Source organism: Cotesia glomerata, linkage group LG7 (genome assembly GCF_020080835.1).
Source record: "Cotesia glomerata isolate CgM1 linkage group LG7, MPM_Cglom_v2.3, whole genome shotgun sequence".
NCBI classification, from domain to species: Eukaryota; Metazoa; Arthropoda; class Insecta; order Hymenoptera; family Braconidae; genus Cotesia; species Cotesia glomerata.
The window spans coordinates 20,694,101-20,715,610 of NC_058164.1; the positions used below are offsets into that span (position 1 = coordinate 20,694,101).

At 30.2% G+C, this 21,510-nt stretch overlaps 1 protein-coding gene across 3 annotated transcripts in view; it reads right to left on the reverse strand.

Moving 5' to 3' along the window:
• The window catches only part of LOC123268429 (zinc finger protein rotund-like), a 198,464-nt gene that overhangs the window by 117,798 nt on the left and 59,156 nt on the right, over positions 1-21,510 (reverse strand). For 2 of the 3 annotated variants that reach the window (XM_044733473.1, XM_044733472.1), the window contains exons 1-2: positions 16,121-16,519; positions 12,347-12,616 (exon numbers count right to left, since the gene is read on the reverse strand). In XM_044733473.1, the coding sequence (XP_044589408.1) occupies positions 12,347-12,616; positions 16,121-16,504 (654 nt within the window). In that variant the 5' untranslated portion in view covers positions 16,505-16,519. Of the gene's footprint in view, positions 1-12,346; positions 12,617-16,120; positions 16,520-21,510 lie in introns of those variants that run through there. The other variant, XM_044733474.1, reaches the window with a different exon arrangement.

A 21,510-nucleotide genomic window follows, 5' to 3' on the forward strand; every position in this document is an offset into this window, starting at 1 on the left:
TAAATTCCTAGTAAATAGATTTTACCAATTTCATTAACAGTAAAATATTTTGGAACCATGCACACTAAATAAGTACCAAAATTTTTTTTTAATTTTCAAATTCACAATAAAATTTTTTTTAATTTCCGAAAATCAAATACAATCATATCGGTTACTTGGATTTTTAATTTTTTTATTTTATATTTTTTTGTAAAGAAAAAAGAAATTTTTTTATCTTGATAGTCTTATGAACGTGGACTTGGCGCGATTTTTTTACAGTGAAACTATTTTTGTTCAGATTTCCATATTTTTCTCTCCGTGTATGGAAGAAAAGTAATTCTTTTTGAATACATTTTTTTTTTTTAATGATAACTATTTTCTTGCTAGATATTTTTCAAAAATTAAGTTATTGGTAAAAAATAAAAAAAAAAGAAATGGTACATATTTAGTCATCGCAATGACTATTTATAACTCGGACATCATCTAATAAAAAAGTAGCAAAAATCAAGTGTCGAATGGTTGGATCAGGAAAGTGGCTTTCAATAGCCACTTGAATGACTTCAAACTCTCACAGCACATGCACATATATTTATTTGTATATAATAAAGTAGAATAGAGTAGACAAACTCCAGCGACTCAATAGCTCAAGCAAAAAGTCCTATTAACCAGGCGACTGAAGTGCTCTCTTGAGAAGTAGGTTTCATAATTTTCAGCAATTTAAAACTTTTGAGAAGCTCGAAAACAGAAAATAAACAAGCGAATCTTTTACTTAGTGCTGAGTTAAACACCTGCTGATTTCTGACAGTCTGTCTTGTTAGTTACTGCCTCTATTGTTAGATAGTTTCGGAATAAAAAAATTTTGAGTGAATAGCATCGAGTTAATAAGTGAGCTAATTTATTAAAAAAGGTAGTGATGCATACTTTGGATAGAGTTACGTACAACTTGATATTGTATCTCGAGGTAAAGTAAGCGTCTGTTTTTCATCACATATGGAACACGTGGCCCGGAGTATGTAACACTGAAGGCTCTGTTCGTAAGAGAACATCAGTAACCATCAGTTAACCAGTGTGTTATATACAGTACCATAACATATAACATATAACATGTATAAGGGGTCGACATATTACTTTATAGCCAATAGAAACCCTCGAGTATATTATACACAGGCTTTACGACTACCATCCGAGTCTTTAATTTTTATTACAACTATCGGGTTCTTCTAACCGGAATTGCTTCTATTAATTATTGTAATTTCTCTACACTTTATTTTACCCGTTATTTTTTTTTGTTCTATCTTTTATGCTGCTGCAAATTATCCCGACAAAATTAAAAATTTTTATAAATTCAAACACCCATACTTTAAATATTCATTTTATAATCAAGTTAATTTAAAAATTCTACTTTTAAAAAACGTCAAATTTTTTTTTTTTCATTTTTAAATTTTTACATATTTGAAAAAAGGAAACATGAGATAGGATTTTTTTCAAGTCGACGGGGCGAGTTTAACAAATAGTTATATAGTCGCCGATAGATGGCGAAAGGCGGCGTAAAGTTTTCACTTGCTAAACAGTAAATTGAGTTCTTATAATTGCCATTTGAGAATACAATTTTGTATTAATTGATTTAGACGTTTAACATTGATAATACTACGTTTTTACAATTGATATTTTTTTTTTGAGATAAAAATTTTAGTAAAATTGATTTGTATGACTATACTTACTATTAGGTTTTTTGCTTTAACCATAATTGCCAAGTTCTTATTTCTAAGTCAATTTAAAATTTTGGATAACTATGAATCGATAAGTATTTTTACTAAATCAACTAGTATTTTTGACACTTTTTAATAGTTATATAATCATTATATTAAGCAATTTATAGCTAATATGAGGTTTCTTCAGTTATGTTTAAAGATTTTTTTCATTATCCACTTTCAAATATTGTATTTAAATCAATTTCGGACTGAATAAGCCCTATGTAAATTATTGTTGAATTTGAAATCTTTTTCGAATAATTATTTTATGTTGCCCACAAAAAGTTGAGTTAAAAATTTTTATACTTTTATTAATTTGATCGATGTCTGAAATGATTTTTCATGTTAAAAACATTTTCATATAAAATAATTGTATTCAATGAAATTTGAAATCGGCTGAGATTTATTAATTTTGCATAACAATAGGCAGCTTATGAATTATAATGTTTTTGCCGTGGAACCTAAAATGTTTATTTAACTTAAATGTAGAAAATATTAAGTAAAAAAAAATATTTTCACATTACATTGAGCATCTTCAAGGAGATTCTTTCGAAATTACAATGAAAATTTCTAACGGAAAAATGAAGTAAAAAATTATAGAAGCATTAAACTTAGTTCCATTTATTTTCTACCAACCGGATAATTATGATCAATGACTTTATTTGTCAAAAGAAATCTCTGAAATCTCTAAGCAGATCGACATACGTCTGTGTCACGTTTAATTTTAAAAATCAAAATGATGTCTCGTATTCTTGCATATATATTCAAATATCCATACATATATAGATATATTATTATAAATAGTAGACTATTAGTAGCCTAAGGCGAGAAATGGCACAAAATGTTTGTTATAGACATTTGTTCCCATATCACTTATTCAACAAAAATATTCAAATTGGTAGTCATTAATAAAAATTAAAGAGACATCACTGGGTCGGCTATCACGGTTTAGGGGTGATTCTTCTTCTTTTATTTTCGGACCGGTGTGCAACAACATATCTGGGGGTTGTTTTAGCCCCCACTTTCTGGCTCTACAACTATGACTGTGTACAGTTTTTCTTGTTATATTATGGGGGTAGAAAAGTGACTGTACCCTTTTATCTTACCTAACCCTGCACCGTGAGACTATGTCTACTTTTATATAGATATATGGACTATACGCTTTTTTTAATATTATTTTATCTGCGTGCGCACCGCCTCCTTTAATGCATTCATTTTTTCCGCATCTCTTAGCGTTATTTTTTTACTCATCCTCGCCTTAGGTCTTATAGCTCCTTAGTCATTTTTTCAGATCGGTTTTTAAAACGGGGAATTGTTATTCTAGAGTTTTTTTTCCGTTGGTGAACATTTTTTTACTCTGCAAAAACATCCTTGTTTAATTTTTTTATAATTATTTCTAAAGTAATAAAAATATATGACATTTTTAGTAAAAGTCTTATTAATTTTTCATTAAATGAAAGGAAAAAAAAAAAAAAATAATTTTTTGCCAGTTAAAACTCAATGATGACTTTGCTGGTTAATATAATTTTTTTTTTACCAAACCTTAAAATTGAACCCTATAAATTTTTTTTCGTTGACTATTTCCCGCTGTGTCATTGAATATTGTCTCCAATTGATTGAAATAAGCATTGATTTATCTTCAAAATTTATTTGTGTGTACTGTATATACAAATAAAACAAAGAAAAACATTTGGCAGTAAGGATTGGGCCCGTTACCATCGTGTCACAACATTTGGCCTCGTTCGAAAATTATGGGGATACTTGTACCTTTACGACACATTTAAGATACCCTTCGACACCCTTTTTTACTATTTCAATATCTTCTCCTCACTCAAACGTCCCCCTTCTCTCTCTATTTTATGTAGTATAGCGGCCCGCGATTGGTATTGTATAAAAAGTGCACTTATAACTTAAGCATTCGCGTGGAAAAACTTACCACCCTTTTTACATGCCGACATAAGGAATCAACCAGAAATTACAAGTTTCATTGACTCATACTTTATTTATTTTTTTTCAACTCACATTTTCAAGACCCTTTTTAAAATTTAAATGTCATCTTTGTCGATATAGTACGTAGTATAGTAAGTGAAATTTTATTTATTGACTTGTTAAAATTCAAATCACCCTCGTAAGGTTTTATGACATCCCTTTTTTAGTGGCTATTTCAACGAATTTTATTGTGATTATTTAATTTATATGTTGAGTTCCTATCGTGAAAGATGAAACTTTATTTTTTTTTGTGACAATGAACTTTCATATTTTTTATGCAGTTGTTTACTAGAGAGCTTTAATTTATTTTTTTTCTAGCTTATTTCGTTCATTATTGAATAAATTTATAGTTTTATGCTTTCTTGAAAAATACAATATTTTTTTTTATCAGTGAATTTAAAATGTTAAGAAAAAAGAATCTTTTATGTATCTGTTGGTTAAAAAAGTTAACCAAACAAGACGAAAATTGATCAACAAGGAGGTGATATCTTTAAAAATGTCAGCAATGTATTTAAGTAAATCAGTAAAAACTTAACGATAATTTTCATAGTATTGATCACGATTTTAATATATACTTAGAAAACTTAAAGTTTTTCAAAAATATGAATTTTTTTTCAGGCCAATATTATAAATTGGTAGCCACAGAGTTTAGACTTAAGGTCGTACTACTAGTTTTAGAATTGAAGTTCAGAATTTGATGAAACTTGGCATATAGGTTAGGTACATAATAATATCTTAATTAATCACTTACATTTTTGAAAGCCTACCGAGAACTGAAAAAAAGATATTAATATTTACATATTTTTGCCTTTACCATTGATCCTTGTGGAAAATCACAGACTTTATTTTATTTCATAAAACTGGACGTTTAGATTCTTAAAAAAATTAAGACAACGAGAGAAAATAACATCTAGAACATATTTAATAATTAGGCTGGTTTCAGAGAATATGAGAATATTTGTTAATAAAAAACATTAAAAATTTATCTCTGTCTCTCTTTCTCCAACGCGATTTAGTATAGGGAAATCTACTACGTTAATCAAATAAGGTTAAGTCTTGGGATTTGACCCTTGTGGTAGCGGTAGTACTACCTTAACTCGATACAAAAAAAAATAAAAATAATCAACCTTAAACTAAATTTAATTTTAATTTTAATTACGATATTTATATATTTGAAGTAAAGCAACGACAATTGTATAAAGCAATCTATGTACAAGTTTCTAATTGATCTACAAATAAGTAAAAATCGATGAATGCAGTTAATCAGAAAAAATTTTATTTTATGTAATTGAAAAATCATATTCAATAACTCGATCTACCAATTTGCAAACGAAAATTTTGAGCTGCCTCTTGCCATCTATCGGCCGTAGTAAGACTACTCATCTAACGCGTTTTTAAGTTTTAAAAAAAATAAAATAAAATTGTTTCTTCTGTATCACTATATAGATACATATATAAATCCTTTTTTTTTTTTTTTTATGAATAATCGATTTCTGACGATATTTCTAAATCACCACACTGAAAAAAAAATTAACTTGATTCAAGAGAAAAATTCTTGAATCAAGAAAAGGGGAACCTGGGGCACGAAGGCCCCCCTAGGGCACAACGGCCCTCCTCAAAAATTTGTTTTTTCAATTTCCGCCAAGTTATGAACTCTATGATGTTTTTATGATATTTCGGGCCAATGTCTGATATGTGGAGCATAATGGACCCCGAAGAAAAAATTGAAATGAAAAAATTATTTTTTTTTTTTTCGAATTGTGATAAATTTAAAGAATTCATTATTTTAAGCCTTTTCAGGTCAACGGTATTTATTATGGGTAAAATGAATCAGAAAGAATTTAATTGAACTGAAAAATTTAACAAAAAGTTAAATTATATTGCTTATAAAAAATTGAAAACAGTTTTTTGAAAGTAAAACAGTAATAATTATATTATTCATTATTGATCACGGGATCCTCTGCACCAGGCAGAAACCCAATCTCAAAGTTTTATTTAAATTCCTCCAAGGGTGTCTTACGCTACGCAATTAATATTTCTAATTTTGACTTGATAAAAATATAGAAAAAAAAAGATCTGTTTCAAGATATTATAGATACGTATTTTAAAAGTCAATCTGAAAACTCAACATGTGATTTCAATCAATGTAAACTAATGTAACTAATGCATTGCTAAATAAGATCTCTGTATTTTTTCTTGTATGTAGGTTTAAAACCTCTTAGTGCAATAGAAGAAATTAATTATATTATTTATTATTATTATCTATTTAAAACTAATTAACAGCTTAACAATAAAATTTATAATAATTTTTTAAAACGTTAACAAAAATTTAACTTCGAATAAAACATCAAATATGAATGTTCGATAATTAGGAAATCACATCGGGATAATTTGACGTATTTTTAGACTGAATCCATGACTCTGTAGATTCTGAGTAAAGTCAGTTGCAATAAAAACAATAGCAATTATCATTTTTATATTTTAAATGTTTTTTTTTTTTTTTTTTCAAATTTTTTGGTTTTGATTTTATGTTTTTTTTTGTTTCACTAAGGTCTTTTTTTTTCTTTGATTTTGACTTTTTTTTTCTTTGAACTCTCGGTGATACTCAAAACTCGTAAAAATCGTGATTTTTCCTCGACGTCGTTTTCTGGGAAGAGAATCTCTAGATTTTGATGGTTATGGCTTCAGTAAAAAAAAAATTAGGATGACGGTTGACACTAAAGGCCATCCCTGCAACTTCCCGCTCATTTTGTTCTTAAGCGCTCAAAACTATACATTACATTTTTGAGCTCTTCAAGCTCAAAAATATTATTTTTGTATCAATTTGAGCTCGTCGAGCTCAAAACTCTAATAGCAGTTTAATAAAACACAATTTTTTGAATTTTCAAACGGTAATAACTTTTGAATTATTGGACCGATTTTCACGCGGTTGGCGGCATTCGACGCAGTTTTTGAAGCTCCATGGAAAATCTTCAAGTTTAAATCGATCGAGCCAAGAATTTTAAAGTAATTCCGAAAAAACACTTTTTTCGGTTTTCTTTCGACAACGATAACTCACGAACGAATCAACTGATTTTGACCGGGCTTGCGGCGATCGACGTGGTTTTTTTATCTTAAGAGCTGATTAAATTTTGGAATTGATCGGTGAAGCCATTTAAAAGTAATTCCAAAAAAACCTCATTTCAAAAAATTTTTTTTTGTAGTTTTTTTGAGATTTCTCAAAATCTACTGGTTCGAATCGGTCCAAATAGTATTCAAAATCTAAGTTTGGTCTTTCGAATGGCACCAACCGCGATTAAATCGGTCAAGCCGTTCAAAAGTTATAAGAGGGTCACATACACACACACACACACACACACACACACACACACACACACACACACACACACACACACACACACACACACACATACGGACATCATCGCGAAAATCAGAGAAGCTTCTTAAGACCTGAAAACGTCAAGATCTGATGAGAACTCGATTTTCGAAAAACGGGTTAAAACCAATAACTTCCCGATTTTTGAAAATTTTCAATTTTCTTAGCAGGAAGTTAAAAATTTTTTTATATGATTTTTTGGGAGGGGGCCGTCGTGCCCCAGAAAAAAAAATTTTTTTTTCGATTTTTTGCAAAATTTCGACTGATTAATTCGAAATAGATGAAAAATAAACGAATTTAATGGTTAAAAGCCACAAAAAGGAAAAACCCGCTTAAGGGAGCCGTCGTGCCCCAGGCTCCCCTATAATTTTGAAGAAGGTAATTGTCTTGAATCAAGACGAAAAATTCTTAAATCAAGTAAAATTTCCTTAAATCAAGAAAAATTTTCTTAAATCAAGAATATTAATTTCTTCAAAATTATATACTTGATTCAAGAACATTTTTTTTTCTGTGTATGCATCAACTATTTTACTAGAGTCTCATTCAACTATATTTTCTGGATTCGATTATTTGACAAAGTAAAACCCAAAATAATTATATAAAAAATATTTTAATACATAATAATAGCGATGCGATGAGAAAATGTTTATAAAAATATGTAGTTTGCCCAGCGGGTGGTCAACCCTTGAGATTTTTTACGCGTCCGCAAACATAATCCCTTAAAACGCTTAAAAGTATTTAGGATAATTTTTCTTGAGGTTCCCTCTGAGCACACATCTCTGTATACACTATTTTATATCCCTTAGTCGCTTAAATAAGAATATTCACTAAACATTATGTAGAAAGACATTACTTAAGGGTGTGAGAGAACTTTCTCTTTCGCTCGTTCACTCTCGCTATCTTTGGTTACGAATAATAATTACAATAACAATAATAGTGAAAACAACCCCTTTAAGATTATGCAAAAAAGAAAGAGAGAGTAACTAAACGAGGAATTCCGTCACTGCTCATCCTCATTTCCCCTACTCGTCCGATCTTTATAAATTAAAATAATGCTTCCTAAACTAAGAACTTCTGGGGGGTAGGGACAAAGGACCGCGTGAGCTTAAGGACCAGCTAAGAGTGAGAGAAAGAGACAAAGAGAGAAAGAGAACGTAAGGACTAAATCTAAATGAATTCAACCCTTGGGTTGTTATTTTTTAAAATATTTTTTTGCAGCGAGTTTTTTTCACTTGTAAACCACCGTCATTTTTTTGCTATCTGAGAAATGCAAATCGAGCAACGACATTCTCGCGGGGCAACCCCGCGCGATTGTTTAAAAGAGAGTGGAGCTGAATGACGTGGACGATGATGACGCCCGGGGGCGCCGAAACCGTTTCGTTGGAACTCACTTTTTTTGCTATGGATTTTTTTTTATCATTTTTTTTGCTGAGGAGCTAAGAGTGGTTGCGTGCTGACGGATTGCTTCTGAATGGTTAATTAATTTAACTGAAAATTTTCGGGACTTTTTTGCAGATATGTTTAATTGGGATGACGGTTTAACTTTTTTTGCTGAGGATCTGTGTCAGGATCTGTAGGGATGAATTTTTTTTTAAGGTGTTTCAAAATATGAATTTTTTTTTGAGTTACTGAATTTTTTTTATATATACTTAGAATAACAGACGTTTCTAATAATTTTTCAATAATAAATTATAAAGGAATTGAAACAATTCACATATGTAGAAAAATATTTCAAATGCATTAAAGTATTTTTTTTATAGAAAACTGAATAAGAAGTATGGAGTTTAATGTACAATTGAAAAAAAATTGATAAAAAATTTTTTTTTGTTATTAAAAATAGTCTAACACTTGACCATTTTTTTTTTGTCACTTTTGAATAAATGACAAATAATAATGATTTTTTTTTTTTTTTAATAAAACATTTTTGTCCAAAGATTAATTTTTTTTGAAAATCAAGAAAAAAAATTAGAGTTCAATTCAATTATAGTATCAATTGAAAAAAAAAAAAGAACATTTTTTTTCAGAAAACAATTACGGCTCATAGCTTATTGAACCTTTCACGTGGTAAAAGAATTTTTAATTGAAGAGAAAAAAAAAAGTTTGGTAAATCCGAATGTTCACGCCTTAAGCGCTCGTGTCAAAGGTAAATTGATCAAAGTAAAGTTAGAATATACAATAAGTTTCTACTAATAACTTCCATACTATTTTCAATTTTTTATTAATTTCATATCAAACGTTGATATAAAACAAATTATCTACTGTACACTGCAAGAATAAATTGAAAAAATAATTTTGAAGATATTAATTTTATTTACAATTCAATTTTAAAGCTTGTTTAAATTTTTCCACGGATAGTATTTGTTTCATACGGATTAAACGCGTTCTTTCGATCCAATGCGTAAATCATAAGAAAAGAACTAACTAAAGATTAGATTAGAAGACAAAACGTTAAGATCGTGATTTTTAGGTGATAATGGAGCATTTTTCGCGCTCGCGATTAAGACATCTAGAATTATTGCATACTTTAGTTTATTCAAGTTTCTATTAGATTATCTTCAAGTAAAATTTTGAATTATGTAATCATTTTTTTCTATAAAATTTTTTTTTTTTAAATCATTTTTCCAAAAATTAATTAATTTTTATTAATAATAATGTATCATTCAATTTTCAATGAATAAGCAAATTAAGTGTTTGTACCTTGACAATCAAATAAAAAATCAATAGATGTAATCTCAGCATCTGTTTACTCAGACCCAATTAAAGAACTGAACAAAAAAATTCCCATACAATCTGATGAAAATATCGCATTACAAAGCATAGAAAAACATAAATACTATATACATTAAAACATACATATACGTTTGTTTTTTCAATTCCCAAATTAGAAGTTGTTGCATAAATTTAGAGTGAGTGAGGATGGGTACGCGATGAGCGTGTCATCGCCCTTAAAAAATAAAGGAAAGTTATTTGAATGCGAATAGGAAGCGTACTCGAGAGAAGACTAGTGTTAGTAAAAAATCAGCATCAGCGAATGCCAGTGGCCTAAAGAGCACAAGAGTAAAATAAAAAGAAAGACAGTGCCAGTGGGTATATGGTTGAGTCAAAAACAACGCACGTTATATGACAATAAAAAAATAGTATAGAGAAAAGAATGGCCTAGGATAATAAATTGATTTAAATAATCTGCAGTATGTAAATTATCGGAGATTCTCACGGCTGAGACAGACACCTCGTGTGGCTTTACTTTTTATGCTTATGCATATACTCGCCTGTTGTGCTCAGGAGGGAGAAAAGAGGGAGAAAAACTGGACCTGTATATACATTTTAACATTAGGGTCGTCCATGGACTATGTAATTCCTCCACTGGAACTTAACTCGAGGGACACTATTTTTTTGAGCCCTAAAGTACGGTTCAAGACAATCACCGCAATCTGCATTTTTGCCCGACAGTCGACAGCCGACATTGCAAGGAGCCTCTAAGCTTTTTTCGTTGGAGATTCTCTCTCTCTCTTGCTGTTTTTTTAGTATCTTTTCTCGCGATCCTTTGATTTCTATGCACATATTTCCCGCCAGCCACTTGAGACTATCGAGTACTCTTAATCGACGAATACATTTCATTTTTAGTATTTAAATGTATCACTTTGCATCTTCGAGTATCATATGTGTCACGTTGTGTTTATGTAGTAACCAAATTTTTGAATAATCTTTTTGGGGTATATTTATCCGATGCAAATTGTTCTGTCGCTTTGTGCACACATACTTCGTAGATGGTTATTTATGTCAAACATTAACGATTGATAGGGATAATATTGTTTTGTGATGTAATTTTACAAGACGTTTCTATGAGAAAATTTTTATGCGCAAATAATCTTTTAAGATTGTTATGCTATCTAGTTTTATGGGTGCACGTAAAAAAATTTTTTTTATTTACGATTGAAGTTGATTAGAAAATTAAAATTTATGAAAATATTTTTGTTTTTATAAAATGAACGTTTGAAAAAAATTTTTTCTCTCACTTACAGAGTAATGGAAATTCAAGGATTAATTTTGGAAAAAAAAACTTTCACAGTGGATAGGAATAAAAAAGTTAACTCGGCTCAAGAAAAAAAATCTTGAACCAAGAAATTAATTTGTATAATTTATAATATTTTGAATCAAGCAAATTTATCTTGGTTCAATAATTTTTCAGCTCGATTCATGAGAATAAAAATCTTCAAAATGAATTTTTTTGATAAAAACTTTTCTCTTAAAGTATTTAACAAACTTATACTTTTTTTTTTAATCTAAAAAAAAATCATGAGTGATAAGAAAAATTATTCACTTTTTTTTTTTAACTCGAAAACTTATTAACTGAAATTATTCACGTATTTAAGAACTTCGTTTTGAAGATTTTGCAGTTAAGATTTTTTTCTCAATAAAATTTATCACATTTAAAAATTTTCATAGAATTTTTCTCTCAAATATTTAAAATTCTTTTTAATTTAATATAAAAATGCATAAGCGTTAAAAAAGGATAGTAATAATTTTTTTTTGTAAAATAATTAATTTAATTTACCATCTGCCGGATCATTTTCACAAAAAAACTCATAAAAAAAAGGATTAGCATCTCGAGAAACCGGAACAGGAAAAGCGAATCCTTGAGCAAAAAAAAAAAATTTGAATATCGCAGATCGAAAAAAAAAGTAATAAAAAATGGTAAGGAATGGCAAAAAAAAAATTAAAATAAACGAGTAAAAAAACTGGGGGTTATAATCGAGCAGGAAGCCCCGTAGCCGTTAGGAGCGTTTCAAGACAAAAGGATTTTTTTGAAACGATTTTTTTATTAGGTTAGAAAGATCTGCGAGTCCTCATGACCAACCACGTCACATTATTTCTACTGGACCTCGTCTCCATAGTCTCGCTCATAAATAAATGCTTGCAGAAAAAAAAAACCTTTTACCACCACCTAGAATTATATCTATTCAAATGAGCATCCTTCGACGAGCAAAAAATAAATAATAATAAAAGTGAAGGCCCTTCATTTTTTCTTTTCTCTTTTAAAAACTTCCCTCGTCACTTTTTTTATTTTAAATATTTTTTTACTCAATCCTTTCCTTCTCTTACTTATTATTTCCTCTTCCGCATGCATTTACGTTTGTTAAACTTTTTTATTTTTCAAAATTATATTTTCTAAATAAAACTCAAAATTTTCAAAAAAAATTATAGATTGTAAATTTTTTTTTATGCATGCAAAAAATTTTGAAAAACTTACGTCACTAGAAAGTCCATTGTTCCAAGGATAGGGTGGTTGAGAAGGCGACTGCTGCTGATGGTGGACACCACCGACTCCGGTCGTGGAATGGGGGTTGTGAATATGCTCAGCCATGACACTGACCCAGTGGGCCAGTCCCCCTCCACCACCTCCTGAGGCACCGGTTCCTGTTCCGGTGTTACCGTTCCCCGTCGCAGTCCCATTGTTCCCCACAGTTCCTCCACCCCCTCCTCCATCGTCCGCGGCATCTGACCACGCGAAAGAAGCTTTCTGAAAATATAAATTCGAAGGATACTAAATCAATTGTTATGCATAAGTTCTTTTCTATTTGTTGCTATTTCAATTATGTTTTTATATTTTTGTAATTTACTATTTTTAAACCTAAAATATAATTGCATGCCTTAAGCGCGAAGCGCGCAGGTATGCTCTACTCTCGCCTAAAAATCGTGATTTCCATTAAAACGTGATTTTCATAATTTAAACGAAAAAAATTATGGATAAAAAGCATATTGAAATAAATAATAGTAACTACAGAACACGTTAAAAAAATTTTCTTATCGATTAAATAAGATTTCTCGGAAAAAACTCGTTTTTCTGATGAATTAAATGAATAAGAGCGTGGTATTCACGAGAGCACTGGGCTTGATAACACCACAACTTTGTCAAAAATCACTTTCACGATTTAATTTTTTTTTTGCTCTATTCCTGAGAAAGTTTATCAAAACCCTTGTGAAAATTGCGTGTCAAAATAATTCCGTTTCGATACAGTTAATTTTTTCGATTGTCAGTTCGGTGACTTTTTCTGCGATTTCGGCAGCCATATATATTATTTTTCATAAATAGAATTGAAATAACTATAAACAAGCAGAAACTATACATACATGATGGTATAATTACTAACTGTTTTATCATCTGTTAAAATTTTTCTTTAGCTCGACCTACAGAGGGGATAATACTACTCGCGGGAAAATTCAAATTAAAAACGAATAATTTTTGTTATTATCTAAATAATTTATGCATGACATGAGCGCTTAAGGCATGCTCATTTGGATTTTCCAAACTTTTTAATTTTTGCCCGTAAAAAATCATGAATTGCCAAGAAAATTTTTTTATTAAATTATGATATACCGAAAAAAAACTACTTGATTAAAGAGAAATATTCTTGATTCAAGAGAATTATTCTGAACCAGTTGACTTGTATCAAGGATTTCTTTTCTTAACTCATTTTCTTAGCAAAGAGAAATTCTGGAGAGTAAATTACCTTCATTCGATACAATCGCCGTTCAATACAAATTCTTCTAAAAAAAAACGCAATTCTCATACTGAAAAAATGATAAAGTCAAGGGAAACAAAAATTCGGTCGATAAAAATTCTTGAACCAAGAGAATCATTTTGAAAAGCTTCATCGTTTTTATTTCGGTACAACAACTCTTGAACTGATGAATTTTTCTTGATTCGAGAATTTTATCTAAATAGATAAATAACCCTTTAATGTTCTGGAAGCGCAAAGAATCTCGGTGTGAGCTGTTAGAGAAGAGCCAATCATAGTCCGTTATGAAGTTATGTGAAATACGGTTTAGTTGTAGTGGTGTGTCCATGCGTCCCTTTCTACTATTTTTCTAGCCCCTTCCCCAGAAAAAAGACTATAGCTCTCTCACTTAAAGAAAAAGACATATGACTCGAATTAAGAGTGGGGATTCAAGGCCGAACATTAAAGGGTTAATTCAAGGCAGTGAAACTCATCAAAACTCTTCGTTCAAAAATGTTTAAATCGAATCAACTTAATTCATTTTTTCAGTGTAGGTTTTTCATCGCTCTGGTATTTTTTGTTCAAATAAATTTATTTGAATATTTAAATATTTATAATCAGCAAACAAAACTAATTACTAAGGCCAGAAAGTTGGCATTTTTTATTTGATCAAATTTGAGGTTAAACATATGAATGCTCATTTAAACAACCGCGAAAGTCCTGGTCCTATTAATTACTAACGAAACTCAAGATTGGAGAACTATACGCTGATTATCAAAACTACGCTGATTCAAGGTAATTATTTTGAAGTTAATCGGTTGTCTTATTTTAAAAATTTCTAGTCTTAAATTTCGTCATCTAGGCTTAAGAGACCAGTATCTTCGATCGATAACTTTTTTCACTTAATTCAAGAGTATATTATCTTCGGTCGGTACAATCGACCTATTTATTCAAAAACGACTCTTTAAAACTGACAATTATTTTTTTTAAATTAACAACCATAGCCTTATTAGAGCTTTATATTCTTGGTTTAAGAAAAAGTTTCTTTTTTTAAAATAGTAAAGAAATTATTTAAATGAAGGTGTTTTATTTTAATTGTCCTAAAATGTATTTAAGAACTTTTTATTCATGACATCCAAAAACAACAGAAACGTGAGACTTGTTGGTATTCTCGGAATAAGTAAGTATTATCTTAAGTCAATGTTTCTACCTGTCTTCAAGAGAAAAATATTTTTGAGTGAAGTATAGGTAATTTAGTTAAAAAATAGTAAAGTGCTTTGTTATAAATTAGTAAAATTTTTGAGTGGCAAACTTTCGCTCTTTATCCAAAAATTTTATTTCTATGATTCAAGTGTGACTTTCTCGAGATAAGAGAACTGAATGTATTAGAATAATAGTAAAACTTTGAAGAGAATATTTTTCTCGAATCAAGCAATTTTTAACTTCCTGCTATGAAATCAATAATTTTAAAAATTTTGGAAACGCAGTTTTTGACTTTCAAATGAGTTTTAGCAAATTTAGATTTTCTAAAAATTTGAACTAATTCAGCTCGATAGATTTTGACAAATCAAAAAAATTAAATTCAAAATTAATGGTTTTTTAAACATCACTTTTAAACTACTGTACTGATGAATTTCAAAATCACACCAATTCTTCAGCTCAAAAAAAGATGTCGACTACCGTAAAGAGCGTTAAAATTGGTTGATCCATTTGGGAAACATCAGAATTCAAAATTTACAAAAAAGTATGCTACCAATACAACTACTGGATTTTGGAGCTCGGAATTGTAAAAAAGTTTTATTTTTTCGCTCGAACTTTATAAGACATATTTTTGAGCGTTTTTCAGATTTTATTGGTATAGGTTCTACGGGAAATTAAAATAAAAAAAAAGACTACTTTTTGATTTACTTGTAAGAATTAGCTAAGACATTGATGATCAAAGACAAAATAATCCTTTATAATTCAAATTCAGTTTCCGCAGAAAAAAGCGACGAAAGAAAAAGAAGCACCTTATTTTTAAACAAACAAGCTAACTGATCTATGCTTCGATGCGAAGGAATAAAATTTACCGATTAAAAGTCCTTCACCCCTTTTGAAAAAATATTTTAAAAATTTACTTTTTTTTTCAGATTGTTCGATAATCTTTTTCGAAAATATTGAAATTTTTAGACATGCACTTGAACACAATTATTCAAACTTATGTTTAAATATGTAATCAACCATTATTTTGACTAATAAAAAAATAATTTATAGATATAAAATAAAATAAAAGTTTTTTTCTGAATTGTGTCATATTCTTTCAAAAGATATTTTTATTGCATAAAACGCCTAATTTTTCTCAAAGATCCATCAATTAAGATTCAATTTTCATTATTTCCTTTTATTTCGATTAAACTTTTTTATCTATCAGTTATTTCCATTTAGCATCTTTATAAGTAAACAATGGAAAAAAAAACTAGTCATAATCATAAACAAACAAAATAATCAAAATCACTTTCAAATAATTATCAAACCAAATCCCTAACCTCGTCACTATCATCCCGATGTAGCGCTAAATTCCTCGGAAAAGCCGGCACACTGCTAATACTGAGCTCCTTAAGATCCTTTGCCTCCTTAATATTCCCAATGGCCGCACTAAAATTATCTTTAAAGTTAGCAAAATTATCCTTAAAGTTCAAATTATTGTAACCATTAGTGTTGGTGAGCACACTCTTCCCCAGGACCGCGCTCGCGAGCAAACTTTTGTACAGGTCATTAGGCAGCATAAATTTCTGCTCCCGCTCTTCTTCAGGTTCTCCCTCACCGCCGATTTCCACATCACCGATTTCCTTATCCTTAACACACGAATTGTTGGACAGCTCACTGTCAACCTCCACCGATGAATTAGACACGACACTGACACTCGACATTTTACTTAAAAAAAACTCGTATGTTTTTTTTTTTCGACGGAATTACATCAATCAGTAATCACTTATTTACAGTAAATATTTATTTAAAAAACTTATTTTATTAAATCACTAGATTGCTTTCAATTTATTATTAATTATCAACTATTTTATTTATTATTTATTATTAAATGCACATTACTTAGGAACTTTTGCGCGCGCAACTCATTACACGTTGCGTCTAATTGGCTGGTTAATTAACGCGGGAATCTCCACCACGCGGTCGAGCTTTCGGTTAAATAAATTTTAATTTCAATATTAAAATTGATAATAAAAAAATAGGAACTTTGTTTATAAAAATGGTCGGCCGCGTGTTAATTACCCGCGTGCTAATTACATCGTTGGACATGATAAGCCCGGCGGCCGAAGAGGCCGACCGAGCACGCAGTCTTTCAGACCGGGGTTAACGAAAATTAGCCGACGGAAAACATACGGCCATTATAAAAAATAAAAGGACGAAAGAAAATCAGGTACCCGCGCATCAAGATAATTGCAATTGTTTGGACAATTCTAATCAATGTATGACCGCGAATTTTTTTAGCGGTGGGCACAAGAAAAGGGAAAAAAATTTTAAGTCTTGTCAACAGCACTTGGGTATTTTTTTATATTAGTATTTTTTATATGTACACGACCGGGTAAACCGCGCGACTGGTAGATGCAGTTCGCGGTGGAGTATAAGGAAGCGGAAGCCGGTCTCCTCGCGGGAGCGAATAAGGAAAAGCGCGCACGCTTCGCCTTGGCCACCCGCCTCTATCGGCGTCGTCTACGTCTACATCTTCTTCTTCTTATTCTTCATCGTCTTCGTCTTTTCTTACTTTTTATCTGCTCCTTTTACTTTCTTTTGTATCCTGCCGCCCACAGCCCAAACCCCGATCCACATCCACACACGTAATCTTCCTGGTGCACACACACGGCAAAAGTTACGGACACGCGGGACCAGGCCGGATGCAATAACGCCAAGGATAAAGGAAGATGAAATAAAAAATGAATTTAAATATATTTTTTATCAACTCAGTTTACTTTTCTGAGACGATTTTTTTCAATTCTAAAGTGGAGGGTGAGGGCAATTGGAATTGTAAAATGAAAATAATAAGTATGGGGTTGTAAGGATATGAGTCTTGGTAGTGGTCTTGGACCGTCTGAGGAGAAAATGCGCAGTGCAGTCTGCGCGATATCTAGTCTTATTTTTATGTACTCTATGGATATATGTTTGGAAACACACACAACATGCAAGTCTTAAAGATCGAAATGTAGAGGGAGTCATCGATTGAAATGTCTTGTTTTTTTACTGAAGCTTGTGAGAAGGATTATGTTTCGATAGAATTGTACGCCTGATTTTTTGGGGGAATAAGGTCGAAGAAGTTTTGATTTTTTACACTTTGAAAAGAAAGTTGGTGGATTAGTAAGCTTTTTTTTCAAAATTCGTCATTGTAGATACTACCATAAATTTACTTGAAGTATTTCATTTTCTTAACTGTGAAAAGGAATTTTTTTTTATATTAAAAATAATCACTTCACTTATATTAATAATTAGAAATTATAATATTTGCTAAATAAAAATTATACCTAGTAACAATAATGTCTTTAGAGCGAAAATACCATTTTAATGTTACAGCAAATACCATTAGTGTTACAGAAAGATCATCCAAACCTTCTGCACTGAAAAAAAAAATTAACTTGAATCAAGAGAAAAATTCTTGAACCAAGGAAATAATTTTGAAGAGTTTCATTGTTTTGAATCAAGATGAAAAATTTTTGAGTAAAATAAAATTTACCTAAACCAAGAAAAAATTTTTTAGTTTAAGAAATTTTCTACCAAATCAAGAAGACGAAGTTTTTCAAAATTATTTACTTGATTCAAGTAAATTTTTTTTCTGTGTGAGATTCATCAGATATCAAAATTACTTTAAAAAGTGCAGTCAAAAAAGAATTGATGGACTACGAACAATTGATGGACCACAAAAACATGACTGTTTGAAATTTTCAAAAGATATATATTAAAAGTAAAATCATTCTTATAACTATTTTCTCGCAACTACTTTCACAAAAAATTTTTTAACATCCACTTTTAGATAGAAAATAAGATATTAATTGAGAAACATACTAAATCTTAAATCAGATTTTTTAAATTTTCATATTCAGATATATCAATATTATTGAAAGTAGTTTCCAATAAGATTGATAAATTTTTGATACCTAATCAATAAGTTTAATGTTTGAAGAATTATCAAGCGGAAGTTATGGATAGAACTATTGAATGGTATACCATTAAGTATACTTAATTACACAATCTACCGTTTTGCAAACGAAAACTTTGAACTACCGTTCACCACCTTACTGCCGTGGAACTAATTACTTTAGATAAAATTTTATATTATAAGATTTACTATCACTATCAGTTTGCTTAAAATGAAATTTTTTCTTCTGCAATCATCACTTGAAACAATAAATTTTTTTTTACTTCTACTAAACATTTTTTTCTTAAATTCATTTCTTTTATACTGTAGAATAGTTTCTTTATTGAACTAAGTATAGAATAAATTGATAAATTTCTTGGCTGAATTAAAGAAATTATTTTTTTCAGCAATTTAAGCCGAAAAAATTAGGTACTCAATTGAGGTAATAAATATTAAAAATAAAAAATTTCAGCGAAAATTGATCAAAAAACGTCACTAAAATTTGTTAGCCTTCAAAACCGTTAAGACCTTAACCCATAAATATTAAAAAAAAAAAAAAAAAAAAAAACTAACTGACAATAGAATTTGATAGATGACGTGTTGATACAACAGGTACTTAGTACAGTTAAATCCTAATTATATTCATGTCTTAGAAAATTTTTTTATACTTTGAAAAAAAAAGTACGTGACTAAAACCAAGTGGCTAGGATATTTTTTCGACTATTATTAGTACGGTGGTGGTTGTGTCAAGGAGTAGCGGAGTAGGATAGCGGAATTTGAACGTAACCCTATAACGGTATCCCAATTACCATTATCCTATTGACATGCAGATAAACGTTCACACACTGGTGGTGGCTCGTTGGCTTTTCTCTTCTTCTCTTTACTTTGGGTCTTCTCTTTTTAAACTTAAATTCAGGCTCCAGAGTGGCATGGAGAGCAGAGTAGAGAAGAGCCTTAACTAAACAAGCACTATCGTTACCCCGAGACCCTTTTCTTATTTTTATTTTTTTTCATCCCGCTGCTCGTGTATATTTTTATGTCATTCTAGTTCTAGTAATATCTTAGCACTATTGCGGTAGTGTTGATCATCAACAATAAAGGGATGTCCTTTATTTGTATTTTGGTTTTCGAGGCGTAACCCGGAAGTTCTGTTTATAATACTCACCTAAACTACTAACTACTAAACTACGCTTACAATTCATGGTATTAGGTTTTCAAATTTATTACCTAAATATGACACCGTGATTTTATTTTTTAATTTCGTGAGAACACAGATAACATGTTAGTTTGCCAATTACACGTCGATGTTTGCTGTAAAAAAATTTTTACCTTGATAAAATTCAATGATAAATGAAATCGGTCAATTAGTTCGAAAGGTGTGGGTGCACAGAAAGAAAAATTTCTCGACTAGAGAACAAAAAAGTTTGGAAAATCCAAAAGTGCACGCCTCATAACGCTCATTCATTTTTTAAGAAAAAATAAATTGTGTAACTGATAAAAAAAAAGAAAATTATAATTAAGTAATTTCTTACAGAGTATTTTTTTTTTTTTTAAATATCAGCGCCCTTTTTTCTTATTATATGCGTACGCAGTCTAAAAAAATCTAGCTTTATCAAGTGGCGCCATAGTTTTCACGTGACAAATAAGAAAAATTCGTTTGTCTTTGTACGGTTATATCGTAATAAATTTTAATAAAAGTTCAATTAAAAAAAAAAATACGTAAACTAGGCTACTGATATGAAATACGGACCCAGTTCATCGCATTCGTAAACTAATAAAAAAGGTCCGGTCTTGAAATATCAATTTGTTCGGGAGTAATCATTGGTACATCCAAAATGGGGTGACATCCGGACGTCCACGCAAAATTTTTTTCAAAATAGCTACATGAAATGATTTTAGAAAGTTAAAGATGGTTTGATTTAAGTGTTTTCTCCGTGTACATCTACTTATATTATTGTATAAGTGTAATATGGTTGTGATAGAGACATTTAAAGATCACAAAATTGCTTGACCTTGACGAGTCGAGTATAAAGCACAACCTCACGCGTTTCGCGCTATGAGGCGTGCAATTCTTGGCTCAAGAAAATTTTCGGGTGCCTGAAGAAAGACCGAGGTTGTGTTGGCCGAAGTAAAAATTTTTCTTGAAATTCTATTCTTGGTGAAAGTAATTTTTTTTAATTCAAATTATTATAAATACTTGATACAATAAATTTTTATATTTGATCAAGATTTCTAGATACTTTCGGGAAGCAGCGCCACCGACTTCAGCTGAGAAAAAAATTTTCTCAGCTTGAGAAAATTTTTCTCTTGAATATTTGATACCCATTTTATATTATTTTAGCGTGCAATTATACATATTGAATGAAAAGAGATGATTCAATATTATTTGATCTTCCCATTTGACATGTTAATCAATAAAAATATTAATGAAAATTTACTTCTATCGAGATATTTAATTTTTTGGAGCAAGAATAGTATATTACACACCTAGGGAAGTAAAGTAAGAAATGTCTCAGATCACATGTAAGGTCAACAAACATGTGATCTGAGGCTTTCTTATTTACTTCCCGTGGAGTGTATACTATTTTTTTGCTCGACGAAGGCAGAAAGGGGCACTTTCGTTTAGCGCAGCGGGCCGAAAGTTGACGCTTTCTGCTCGTCGAGCAAAAAAGAAATTTTCTCAAGACAAGAAAATTTACTTGTATCAAGAACTAAATTTTTTGGAGCAAGAAGCTGAATTTTCTCAAAACAACAAGATTTTCTTGACCTCAATAAATTTTCTTGGATCAAGAT